This window comes from Falco punctatus (genome assembly GCF_963210335.1).
Source record: "Falco punctatus genome assembly, chromosome: 1".
NCBI classification, from domain to species: Eukaryota; Metazoa; Chordata; class Aves; order Falconiformes; family Falconidae; genus Falco; species Falco punctatus.
The window spans coordinates 37,426,318-37,440,079 of record NC_137580.1 but is presented as its reverse complement, the minus strand read 5'-3'; the positions used below and the strand labels follow the sequence as shown (position 1 = coordinate 37,440,079).

General features: G+C 45.5%; 1 protein-coding gene across 3 annotated transcripts in view; it reads right to left on the bottom strand.

The window, feature by feature from the left end:
- Nucleotides 1–11,670, bottom strand: part of M1AP (meiosis 1 associated protein) — a 36,117-nt gene extending 24,447 nt beyond the window's left edge. For 2 of the 3 annotated variants that reach the window (XM_080372702.1, XM_080372704.1), the window contains exons 1-2: nt 11,559–11,670; nt 3,259–3,551 (exon numbers count right to left, since the gene is read on the bottom strand). In XM_080372702.1, the coding sequence (XP_080228828.1) occupies nt 3,259–3,507 (249 nt within the window). In that variant the 5' untranslated portion in view covers nt 3,508–3,551; nt 11,559–11,670. Of the gene's footprint in view, nt 1–3,258; nt 3,552–10,503; nt 11,194–11,558 lie in introns of those variants that run through there. The other variant, XM_080372703.1, reaches the window with a different exon arrangement.
- Nucleotides 11,671–13,762: the final 2,092 nt, after the last annotated feature.

Sequence of the window (13,762 nt, the reverse complement as noted above, 5' to 3'; positions counted from 1 at the left end):
CCGGTCTTCGGCGCACTTGACACCCAGCTCAGTGCCAGTGGCCTTGACATCTCTCTTCCCATGTGACCCTGCTCTTTCATTACGCCACTCCCAGAATTCCTAACATCACACTTTGCAGCGTCTGGCAAAACATTTTAATCTGCAACACCCCATCGCTTCCAGAGAGAAGCTACCAAAATGAGAGGTGAAAGCTGCCAAGAGCCAGGGCAGACACTGTGCTCACTGCACCATCTGGCTCTTTCCATGTGTTGTACCCTCATCCACTTTCTTCATTTGCTAGTCTCTGTAGCTCACATCTTTCTCCCTTGTTTATTTTTCAGTCCTTTTTGTCAGGGAAGGTCTGGGAGCTGTGGGGGATGGCTGCCCATCCCAAGGGAAGACCAGTAGGAAGAGGGCCCATCAGCTGGAGGCTCTCTGCTCAGAGTCCTTACTCAGTCCCACATCAACATTTTCTGACCCTTGAAGACCCACTTCCCCTCTTGTCACCATCTGTTGTCCTCCACGGTTATTTACTTTCTTCCTAGTTTCCTTTTCTTTGGCACCCTATTGCCCTTTCCAGGGAAGCCCTTTGGAGCTGTTAAGAGTTAGGCCAATAGGGGAGACCAGCAGGATCAGAGACCATAAACAAGTGCCCAGGAAAGACTAAGAAAAGGGTGACCGTACATGACGCTTCCCCCATGTGCTCTCCCAATTTCTATTTTCAGTCCTGGGGCTTTCCTGACTTCACATTATTTGTCTAATAAGCAAGCTTTAATATAGTCTATCTTGGTTCCTCACTGAGAAGTATCGAGTTTATTTCCAGCTAGATCAGAAAGTCAATGTGATAAACAGCATGCCCTATTGAGACATAGGGGCAAATTTAGGAGCACAGGAAAAGCAAGGCAGCCCAAGGTATTTCTGAAAAAGGCTGAAAGAGAACAGATATTTGTCAGATAGAGATGTAAAAATGCTTGTGATTCCGGAAGCTGCAGAGTCAGATATCGCTGTTAGTGAAATTAGGTCCGTTGAGGAAGACAGTAATCTTGCTATGCTTTACTGTTCCTAATAGAAAAAGAACAGTTCTGGAAACAGCCTTCAGTACAACAGCAGATGTCTAAAATAAAGAGACGGCTCACTAGGCAGAACACCCAAGCAAAGCTGGGGAGGAGTGGGGACTCACACTAAAGTCGTGCCTGTCCACTGGGTATGTGCTACTGGCTCAAGTCTTTGAGCATGAACTTTGCTGTCTTGGACAAGTCCCAGAGAGACACAATATTATGCCAGAAGAGCTGATGTGACGACCAGTCAGGCACACGGGAGAAGGAGGTACTTTTTAGCTCCCTGTACAGCATGGCTGAGTCCAGCATTGGAATGCAGCATCCGAAAACCACGAAGAGTGAATACATAGAAGGCTTGGAAGTTATGAAAAGGCCTGTAAAAATGCCTTGCAGCTAAGTTTTACACTTTGTTCTCTTCCAGTTACCAGCTAGAAGATTGAGAAGGGACCTGCTTATGTTTAGAGGAAGAAAGTATAAAATCGAGGTTCTTCAATCTAGCCAAAAGAGGAAATATATTAAGAAAACCCTGGAAGCTTAAGTCAGTAAATGCAAGTCAGAAACCAGGTGCAAGTTTCACAATGACAATGATTAACCACTGGAAGAAATTATCAACAGAAGTACTTGATTCTCCACCTTGTAATATCTTCAGATCAAAACTAGATGTCTTTCTGGAGGAAGTGCTTTAATGATATATGGGTACTTTAATGAAATATAATAGCCTGTAATATGAAGGAAGCCAAACAGTGACCTAAGGGTTCCTTTGTCTTTAAAAACTGTGATTATCAAAATAAGGAATTGCTGTTTAAATAAAAAAGACAGCCTATCATAAGCAGATGTTTCATATGATGGAGCAAGTAGAGGGACCGTGTGAAAGTGCAGCTGCACACTGGTGGCCCGTGATTAATCACCAAATGAGAGCTCAGATTGCTGTCAGCCAGCACACATTGGATCAGTGTCAGTGCATACCTAACAGATATAAAAGCAGGTATTTGGCCCCAGACATTTACAAATTAACTTGGACATAAGACACAATCACAGAAAACAGGCCTGGAACCTGCTGTGAAACAGATTACCTAGTCCATCCTACAGTGACATGACAGGATGAATTACATGTAAATTTCTCCTAGGAAACAAGACAAGTATCTGTTCTTAAAGCCCCTAATGACAGTGACTTCACAGTATCTCCAGAAAATGTTTCTTTGGTATCCCTTTAGTTATCCTTGTCACATTATCTATAACCTGGTCTACAAAATAAACACTACCATTAGCCGCAGTCTTCTTGCAGATCACATTTGCAAATCACTGTTGACCTCCGATTTTTTTTCCGCAGTTGCCGCTACCTTTCCTGAGATGTGAAAACTTAACAGAATATTTCAAAATGTTTTCACCATTGCTGAATAAAGTGGAAGGATTAATACTGTGTGTTTACACTAATGCAGTGTAAATGAGAGTGCTCAGTATGACTACTTATAATAGTATGCCGTCATAGATTCCTGTGAACTTTATGATGCTGTGTAATCCCAAACTTTTATTGTAGAGCTGCTAGTAATTCTCCACCTACATTTATTCCACTGCAGATCCCTAGATGAGTGAAATACTTGTTGTCACTGACTTAGAGCTCTGTACTTAAAAGCCATATAGGTGTGGCACTTAGGGACATGGTTTAGTGGCGGACTTGGCAGTGTTAGGTTCATGGCTGGACTTGATGGTCTTAAGAGTCTTTTCCAACGTAAATGATTCTGTGATTCCAGGATATTTCTCAAATTTGGCAACAATTTTTTGAATTCTGATCCTTTCCCCTTAAATGTCTGGAACCTCTCCCAAAATGGTAATATTTGTGTAATCAACAGGTATACAGAGCGCTTCACCACCCAAATTATTATAGCTGTAGAGCTGCATTTGATAATTACAACAGAGAAGCAGTACAGATAGCGCAGATGGTAGCATATGAAAGGGAGAGGTACAACAGATGTTTTAGAAGGGAACAGCAAAAACCCTAATTTATGCACATCAGCAACTTCACAGATCAAATATATGACACCCCTTTTAAACACCGTTCTTTCACAAAATTCACCTCTTCCATGAAGTCTATGAAACTGCTCTTTGAGAAGGGTTAATTTTAGAGATGCATTTGTAGTAAACTGTAACTTTCTTTACTGAACTGCAACAATGCATTTCATTCGTGTTTGTCAGATCCCAAGAGACATAATTCCGCACATACCGTGAAGGGAAGCAGACACTCCTGCTGGTTCTGCACCACGTAGAGGCTCAGCAGGGGAACACGGCAGGTGCCTGTCAAAGCACAGGCCAAGCAGAGTGTGTTTTCTAGAGCTTCGGAGAGTACCGAACAAGTGTTGGTCTGGGATGGTGAAGTGACATCCACAATGAGAATCCGTGCTGGCTGCTGGCAGTGTACTTTAGTAGCAGGAAACGTTCTCCGTGTTTCTGAGAGTAATTTTCTGGAATTCATGGCTTCTGAACATGGGTATTAAATATCCTGTTATCCATCTGCACCTGAACAGGAAAAATCAACAAATAAGAGCAATGAGTGAGACTCTACCATTCACCTGAAAGCAACCCAAGACATAGCAGACAGTAATGAATTAAGACTGCTACAGCTTTTGCCAAAGCAATTGTTGTCCGTGCTCTAAGATAAACACACACAAAGACAAGGGAAAATGTTTAGTCAGAACACAAAATGGTTAAATTAAACAAAATGCATGGCAGATACCCTCTTACAGATGCAAGTGGAGCCGTTAAAAATGTTAACAGTAACATGTTAATCCATGCCTAGCCCACGGATGAGCTGTATGCTGTCGCATGATCCCTCGGTACGGTGCGGGTGCGTGGCACCAGTCTCCAGCAGAGAAGTGATCTCCAGCAGCTGGCGGACAGCAACACTTTGAACTCCTCCTCCTACTTCTGCAGTGTCCAAGTGATTATACCCAAGCACCCTGAGGAGAACACATTCCCCACTCCTCGATGCCCAGTATGAGATAAGTAGCTGTCACATCCAAAAAAAGGCCAGCACAATGCTGCGAGAAAATATTGTACATACAGAAATTTTACTTTGTGGATGGTGGAAAACCAGCCTTTATCCTTCAGAGTATCTAACACCCGAGCTTAGCTCTCTGCACGGACAAAAGCCTCTATGAATGCAGTGGTAAGGCTGCCCAGCAGTTTATCTCATACTATTCAAGAACATGGGAGTGCTGCAAGATTTAAACATTCTGTAATGTCAGGAACTCCAACAGAAAGTGTTTTTGGCCAAACACCGGCTTTGAATCCCAGAGCTGGCTGGAGATGCTAGGAACGCTGTGCACAGAGGTGGCTGTGCTCCACGTGTCACAGGGTTGTGCCAAACAAGGCAGAGGTTTGTTGGAACAGCTTGGTGGTGCTGCCAGTGTTGCAGGCAACAGCCTGCACGAGGAAGGAAAGGAAAGATAAGGGCCCCTCAGTTCCCGGCTCCTGGATGCAGTGTCCTGGAGGACTACAGATCCCTTAGGCACATGAACAGACTGCGTGGTCAGGATACATTTCTCCCTGCCTCTTTTTTTTACGTTTCCTTTCAAATGCCCACCCTTTCACCCAGCAGCACCACTACATACCTCTGCACAGGAGGCTCAGCTGGTGCTGCTCTAGAGATTTCCCCCCAGTGTTTAAGAAAAGTTGACCATTTCTGTGAAATAGGAAGCAGAGACGAAGCAAACAAGAGGGGTGTGCTGTCAGGTCTTGTGCCCTTCCTGTGCCTTGCATGTACAAAACAGAGGAAACCACTCAGCCCCGAGCCCCAGGTGAGCACCTCATAGTTCGGCTCAAAGGTTTAGAGGCAGTGTCTTCACATGCACCCATCCTCACACCTTAAAGGTGATGTTTGTGCGCGTCCCCCCCTTTCCTGTCAATGCATACATCTTAAGCACAAGATTCAGCACTTTCCTGTTAAAAAACCTGATTTTCTTCCTTCATCATGAGATCCTGCCTAGAATCTGCTCTTCACTAAATCTGAGCATATCTGCAACAAAGCACTTGGTGCTGTTTCTAGGGTTATAGAAAATGCTTCAAAACTGTATCTTGATCTTGATAATAACAGCAGTATGGAACCTTACAAGTCTATTTGTGCCCAGAAAAGTGTTTGTATAATTGCACACACCTTCTCAATATGAACTAGAATAAATTCTTTCTTCCTACAGCTGTGTAAATCCCCAGCAGGCTTAGTAAAAGCTTGAAGCCACCCTGGATTTACGCAGTTGGGCTCTGGTTAGAACCCAAGCCAGTATGCATTCCTGTAATTTGTGTGGTATGTTGAGCTGAGACAAATAACTCCTTTATGTTCACCAAGCAGACAAGCTACTATATTTCCTACAGCCCCCAGAACATTTCTGCAAGTCTTGAAAAGAGCAAGAAACACATTTCTACTTGATTGATCATCAGAAAAAAACTCTGTGTTTCTAGGATGCCTGTCAGTGAAGGCAAGACAGAGTGATCACAGATTGAATTTCAAAACTGAGGCCAACATTTCAGAACTGGTGAAAATGTTATAGATACAGATACAGATCATGTACATATGTGTAGCTATCCTGTTTTGACTAGTAACCTGATATATTTTCACTGGAAAATGAAAAACTCTTAGACACCACTTTAATCAGAGTCTCTTCTGGAGCTTTACAATTTACAGGAGAGTTTAATAAATTACTTCACTGGATCTGGGAAAATATTTGTCTGTCTATATTTTTTGAGATGAAGCTTCATGCAACTGAACTCTGCAAGCCCCCAGTGTTTTCTCAAACAAGGAAACAAAACCCATCTGGCAGTAAGAAATCTAGAAGAGCTGGGTATTTGATTTGCATTGGTTTCAGAGAGATCCATGAGCCTTGATTCTGAAAAAGATGCAGTTTTCCTGAATTTGAATGAATTCTGCTGTTGCTGGCACTGTACAGCACTATGCTTATTTTAAACTGCTTTAGTAAAATGGATCCCTCATCAGCTATGCTCTTTATCAAGTGAATGAATTTCATGTCTTCGTAATTGTGGTGTCTTATCCGTACGATTTATATGCATTTCTCTGCACAATATTTGACACACAGTGCACACTGCCCACCTCTCTCACAGCCTACACCAGTTACACTTCGCTGTGATGAGGTTGGATAACTGAAGAATTCTGCATAATAGTCTAACTGGTTGCTATGGTAAAATCACATCTTCATTTAAGCAGCAAGTGAACTGACAGAGAGCCTAGCTTAAGGGATTACATTGTAATTTGGTGTGCATGAGTGAAAACTGTTAGTTCTAGCAGCTGATATGACATTAACTTATTGCTCAATAACACAGAACTTACCAACTGTCAGAGCTAGTTGCTAACAGTGATGTACGTTTTGCTCAATGCAAGAAGACGTACATTTTTCAGAAATGAGAAAGGTAAGGACAGAAAGAAAACTTTGCCATATTGAGTGACTTGTGAGTGCTGGTGACACTCTGCAGTTGCATATTATCCTATGTGCCTAAATGTTCCACTTATGCAAACCCATCAAATAATAGCCAAGTCTAAAAAAGTGTAAATGAGAGGTGACATCTAAGCCACTGGTTAAAGAATACTATAGATAAGTCTCCATCTCCTTTCTAATGTAAGAAACCAGCAAAACTTGGATCCAACCTTACTCTTTAAGTGGGAAGAAAAAAACCACGAGAATGCGTATAAAGAATGGCTTATGGAGTAGCAAAGCCCTACAATCCTACAGCTATGGAGACAACTACTTTAACAGTGGTCAGTTTGCAGAGAAGTAGGGAATGAACCCAAGGAAACCTTGAGATGCGATAATAATGAGTAAAAGCTATGGGCAAGAAAATGCATGCAAAATGGTGGAAAAAAGGCACCAGCACACAGTAACAGTCAACATGTTTAAGGACAATAAAGACTTATTCTGTAAATTATTAAAGAATAAAAGCTACTCCTTAAACACATCAAGAAAGAGACAATCTCCAAATACTATAAATGTGCTATTAGCTTATAAGGATATGATTTTCTTTAATGATGCAGAAAAGTGTGCAATAAATATTTTGACCTGCATTTAGAGAAAAACTAATTATTCTCTTTCCCATTAGTGGTTAGAGAGGACGTTAACCTGCAGCTGCTAGGACTGTGAGCTTTACATTTCAGAAAGGGGATCTTTGTGCCCGGGAGCTCTCTGAACCATTCCTGCTAACCTTTAACTCATCTCAGAGCTGAGCAAGTTCCAGAGTAACCATAATGCTCTTGCTTAAACAAAGAACATGCAAAATGATTAAGATAGCAAGAGCCTACTTGTCATAATGCAAAATTGTCATAAGGTAAAATCATAAACAATGATATAATGCAGTCAATAACAAATTAAAAAACAGTAGCATAATTATGCAAAAAAAAATCTCATTAGTCAATAGATTTCAGTGGGATTACATATAGGCCTAGGTGGTCAAGACAGGAGAGTCAGCAGAGTATAATTTGCCTCTATGAAGCATTCATATTACTATAAAAAACAATGAATCCTCTCAATGAATAGATAAAGAGCTTGCTAATGGAGAAACTGCAGGTATCTATAAACAAGGACTATTCTGTAAAATGTTTCCACCGCAGTTATACAGCAATCTATTTTTTTTACTTGATGAGGCAGAAACTAGATGATACGCAAAATTTCACTTCATAAAATTCATAGAAGACACAAACAGTGACATTGCAAAGAAGAATCATTTATAAGGGCTTAACACAGTTGCTTATCAAACTGAGTCATTTGCAAACCATGCATTTTAATATAGCAAATGCAGTTAACCAAAAGAGCAGCAGAGGTAGCAGAAGATAAGAGCTTAGGTCACCTTCAGGAAGTCCCCGTGCTGCAAATAGCCAGAGGCAGGAGCGTGGTTTGCTGAAGCACAGAAGCACCGCTGCAGACTCACCCCCTCGCTACACTCCCCCCAGAGCATTTACTGTGGGTCACAGGTTCATGGAGCAGATGGATCTTGGGTCTTACCCTGTGTCACTATTTTCCTGTATTTATCATAAATTATACATTTATATATCATTTATCACAAACCAACTTGCTTTGGTTAACGTGTCGTTTTCTGAATAAACTTCCAAGACCCCATGCGATATTCTCATGCGGAAAACAGCTCAAGCTGCATAAATAAGTGGGTTTACTAGGGAAAAAAACAGCAAGCCATAGAGAACCCTGAGCTGTGAAGTGGCTATGCAGTGTGGACGGCCTCTGGCATGTATCTTTTTGTCTACCTAGCCTAGAAAGGAAGGCATTTATTTAAAAAGGTCAGGATGAACAGAAGAATAAAAACAGACAAAAAAGCTGGCATGATATCAAGCTACTGAAAACAAAATTATTCAAGTTCCTGTATTAAAACAGATATTACATGTTTTTCTATGCATCAGTGCTATAACCAATAACACATAAGTGGCTTTAGGCTTGTGCCTTTATTGACATAAAATCACTACATCTTAGTAAGAACAGTCACTTTCTCCTAGTGTTAAAATCACTCCTTATAACCTTTTTAAGTTTTTTTTTTCTTAAAAGAAGAGGAATCATAACATTATAGGAGTTTAGAAAAAAGCATTTCCTAATTCTGAATCACTAAAAACGATGCAGCAAATGATTGTGAATGCTTATCAATTGGTGTGTTGACAGATTAAGCAAAACAAGGACAAGCTGATGCATAATGTATATGCCCAAGTGCCCCTATACAACAACCAGCCAACTCATAAAACCCATCAAGAATGCTCTGAGGATAGCTGTGTTATCATGAGGGACGTCACTTTGAGTGATGTGCTGGAACTCTCAGAATTAAAACTTTTTAGGTATTGTAATATCTTTTTGATGAAATTATACGTGTGATTAATGAAGCCTCACAGGGCATATACTCTATCTTGCCTGGCATCTTGATTAAGAAACTAGAAAGATATGAAGTCAACATACACATTAAACGGATAAAACCCTGCATAATTCATAAGCCTCAAAACACAACTGTAGGCAGGCAATCATCGCTGAGGGTGCTTTAGTAAGTGCATGTGAAATTGTGAGATACATGCACATATCAGAGCTGACTAGAATTGTCCTCCATAGTAAAACCTTACAGACAGGCAGGCTCACTGTTCTTTCTTTCTTTCTCCTACTCCCTGACACAAGGCATCCCAAGTCCTTTTCAATGCAATGAAACAGGACGGAGCAAGAAGGGACTGTTACTTCCCTTCCATCACACCTTGAAATATCCTTTAACCTGATGGTCAGGGCACTTTTCTGAGAGGCAGGGTATCTAATGTGAACTCTTCACCCCAAGAATGGCATTGAATCCATAACCTCACATGTTCCAAATGTCTTTTCTAGCCATGAATCCAGTGTACAAAACAGTCAGTGGCAACAGCCACATTCAGCAAAGGAGTGACCTCTTCTTATTTTCTTGAATACAGCAACTTAGTTAATGGCACCAGGAGAGAACTCTGGTATGTGCACCCTAAGTAGAGGCAGCTGCCTCACTGTAACACAGACCCTCCAGCATTTACATGCCAAAGAGGGTAAAGTTTAAGATACCGCTTTCCCTTCTGTACTTGCACCTGGCCAGCTGAGGTAATTCCTTGCTCAGGGTCAGACCCAGAAATCTCACACCATGCTCTGGGTTCTGCTTTGGTTCCACACAGGATCCTCCCAGCCGTGACTGAACAGGGCTTGCACCTGAATGGCCAGAAGTGATGCTGAAATCACGAATGTCAGACCAAAGCCACCGGTCTTCTCTTTCTCCATCAAGACCAAATTCTGCTGAACTGTGGTCAGGAAGAGGCTGGATCAGACAGAACTGCTGCAGGGAAGAGGGTTTTGGGAAGGAGGTCTGGAACAGCTGCTCCTCCCAGGTGTGCCCCAAGGGGAGGCAGAAGTTAGTGAAGGAGAGCAGAAGGCAGCCTCCTGATCCCCAGGCCTGCATCCTCAGTACAGCCCAGCCTGCGGCACACACCGATGCCCCAGAGGCTACGGCCTCCCTACGCAGCTCCCTCACGAGCTGTACAGTAACCCGCAACACCCAGGAGGAGTCAATGCTGCTTCACAGCACAACTCGAGTAGATTGGCCAAGGAAATACACGGTCTGGCAGGGGACATTGCTTTGGAGAGCAGCCACACCCCTGCTCCAACCTCTCCCTCTACCAAATAAAAACCGGTGCTCGAAGCAAAGGAAAAACAAAGGGGCTCCTGTCAGCTCCTGGGCAGAATAATGCGTCAGGGGGCTGCTTCTCCTTACTCTTCCCCCTTCCTACCTCCCAAGCACCTGACACTCTTTGGAAGGTTGTACATTACACTGGCAGCCAGTTGCAGTTCAGCTCAAGTAGTACAATTTCAGGTTACGCTAGAAGCAGCCCCATGACAGGATGTGTAAGACACCGATGCCACACTGCATTGGGAATATGGGATCGGTCAGTGAAACTTTCCTTAATATCATAGCTTACCTGTCATGTGGCTTCCATTTAACCGGCCAAGGCTCACTTTTAAAGTCATCAGGGCTTCCTGTCCCCCCATTTCCATTGCCAGACCGCTCCTAAACCTCAGTGCTCTAGTGATGAGAAACCTTCCAGTAATTTCCACCCTAAACGTGCAGTGTCTGGCCATTTCACACCACTGTTCTTGTGCCAGCACTACCCTTTCCTCCCACGACTTTTCTCCTGCCTCATTATTTGCATCTTCTGCATATTTGTAGACAAAAGTCATATCCCTGCTCAGCTTTGCCTTGCTGGAGGCAAGGCTCTTCTCATTGCAGCTCATAAAACAGGCTCTGTGTTTCCCCAGTCAGCCCAGCAACTCTTTCCTGCAGCTGCCCCAGTTTTAGCATTTCTGCACATATTTCACTTCTGTTTGTACTTCATTCAAATCACGCAGAACATTTCAACGGCACCTCGCAAACTGGCTTTGGTTGTACGTGACAACTGGGAAGATGGAATACTTGAGGCTCAGATGATAAACCCAAGCACATTTAATTCAGTATATGTATTTTTTCAACGGCTCCCAGTTTTCCTAGAGGCATCGCTGCAGATTTTTGCAAGTCTAGAGGTTGCCCTCGGGCGGTTTTGTAAGAGAACAGATTTTACTGGGCACAATGGCAGAAAGCACGGTTTCTGTGTTAACGACGCATTCATAACCACTCTTGCACGGTCCTGGGCCCTTACACGAGGCGCCGCAGCCCAGCCCCCCCGCCCCGCCAGCCCCGCGCCCACGGGCCTCCTTCCCGCCCGGTGCCCCCCGCCCCGCCGGAGGGCGGACACGGGACCCCGGGCCCCGGCCCACCGCGCTGTGCCAGCAGCCGTCTCCGAGCCACGCAACGCCCGCGGCGGGACGGCGCCCCTCGTTGCTAGGCCGGCGGCGGGTGATAGGCCGGGTGCCGGTGCCGCCCCTCCTCCGGGGACGGAGCTCTGGCATCGCTTCGGTAGGGAAAGACCGGCGGGCCCAGCCAGCCGCGGCCGGCGGGCCGGGCCGGGCCGCGCCGCTCCGGGCGGGGAGCGCAGCGTACCTGCAGCGGCGCCGGGGCCGGGGGCGCCTCCGCCGGGGCCGGGCCCGCCCCACGCCTGCGCGCCAGGCGGCCGGGAGCTGCCGCGGGCCCGGGCGGGGGGGGATCGGCTCGGCGGCGGCCAGGGGGGCGGCCGCCGCAGAAGCGAGTGTCGCAGCTGCACGGCGCAGGGGATTTGCGCCTGGGTCCCTGCTGGAGGTGGCAGGCTGCAGCCAGTGCAGGGCCTCGCCATCTCAGAACACTATATACCGACCTGGGAGTTCTGCATGCCAGTTAAATAATAGGCTTAATAAACTAACAAAAGCGTGCACTGAATCTCTGCCACGTTCTGATACCCCATGGGAGGGGGCTCTGACCCGGTGTTGCCCCAGCCTGCTGCCTCCCCCGTCCCTGGAACGGCTGTGTCTAGGCACCCTGGATGAAGCCCATAGGTAACGCAGTAGGCACAGCAGTAAATAACTACATACAGATCGGCTGGAATAGAAACGTGTCGGGCTTATTTGCAGGTTGCAGCATATTTGTGGGGAGCAAGAAGAGGATTCGGGTCACGGCGGGTGCCGTGGCTGCTGGCGAGGCCAGGAGGGCATGGCAGCGCTGTCTGCGCCCAGTGCAGGCACCCTTTCATCTGCCAGGCTGAGAAAGAGCAAATCCCGACAACTGGACGTTGAAGGTAGGAAATTACTCTGCTTTTAGAATGTTTTCTCAGGGACAGCATGGCTGGAGTCTCTCAATCTTTAGTGGTAGTAACAACAGTGTGTTTGTATTATTTTATATATATATATGATACAGTCATCTAGCAGGACGTGATGGCACCAAACACTGTTCAAACACTGAGCAAAAACCCCAGAGACCACAGAAGGCCAGCATTATGCAAGGGATCAACGTTGCAGAAAACAGTTTTGCATTGTGTAAGTCCACTGTGAAGCCATTTCTAGGGAATTCTTCCTCTTCTGATCCTGCTGTCTCAAAAGGGATAAAGTACAATTAGAAAAATCAGGGAAAAACAATGGTCGTGAAACACACGTCCAGGTTTCTCAGTAAGGACAGATAACACAGATTCTGATTCCTCAGCTGCTAAATCAAATGGGGATATGCGAAGGAACCATGTAAGATTGTGAATGGTGTTGAGAAAGCAAACAGAAATGCTTATTCATATTTATCTTAAGAAAAGAGGCAGAAGACATTGAATAAAATGATTCAGCAGAAGGTTGAAACAAAGAAAAAAAGTGTTTTCTCATACAGGGCAAAATTAGAGTTCACAGGCAGAGGATGATGGTGTAGAGGCCAAAAACATGAGCAAGTTCCAAATGGTTTTAGGATTAATTCATGAACTGATGCTCTGTCAGCCACTGTTACAACTGAAAGGTGCAGATAGAGCCTCTGTCCTAGAAAAAGTTCCTAATCTGGAGGTGTTTCAGTGGAATTATCACCCGTATGTGTTTAGGTATTACATTCCTGCTGTCAGTACCTGTTCCCGACTACTGCCAGAAGCACCAGGCCGGGCCGGCAGGGCCCTAGCCCGGCAGGCCCGTTTCTGGTGGTGCGGGGGTGTCTGTGTGTCAGAGTATTACTTCCCAACAGCTATCAAGATTCTTAAAACATACAATTAATACAATTCAGTATGTCCAAGGAGCTATAAAGAAAATACAGCTGCTTTTAGGAGGCTAGTGGGTTTGTTTTGTAGATAGTGAGAGTAAAAGCACGAGAGAGGGGGGGAAATAAAAAAGTTGCAGAGACAGGCAGAAGAGCCCGGGTAACGCCCTGTCCCGGCCAGTGCCCTCAGCCCACCACAGCCCCCCTGCCCCAGCCCCGAGGGGCACCGGGCAACCACATCAGGGGCTTGGAGGGAGGGCACCTGGGGGCCTTGGCCTGGGCTGTCCCCAGAGAGCCCCTCTCCAGGTGTGAGGGCCACCAGGGAGAGTCAAACGCCCTTCTGACCAGGGTGGGGGTGGGGGTGGGGGCTGCCACCCAGGGGCAGGGGACACCTACAGGATGCAGGGGGAGAGCGGTTTGGGATCGCACAGGGCTTATGGTGGGATGTTCAGGGGAGGAACCCAAGTGGCCACAGGGATGGAGGTGGGTGGTCTGGGAAGGAACTACGTGGGGAAATTGAGGGGTGAGGGTCTACGAGCAGCCGGTTCCCGCGTGAACAGTTGGCTGGTCAGTCCGCCCGCCCGGCCAGGCCCGGCCCCGATGGCCACAGCCCA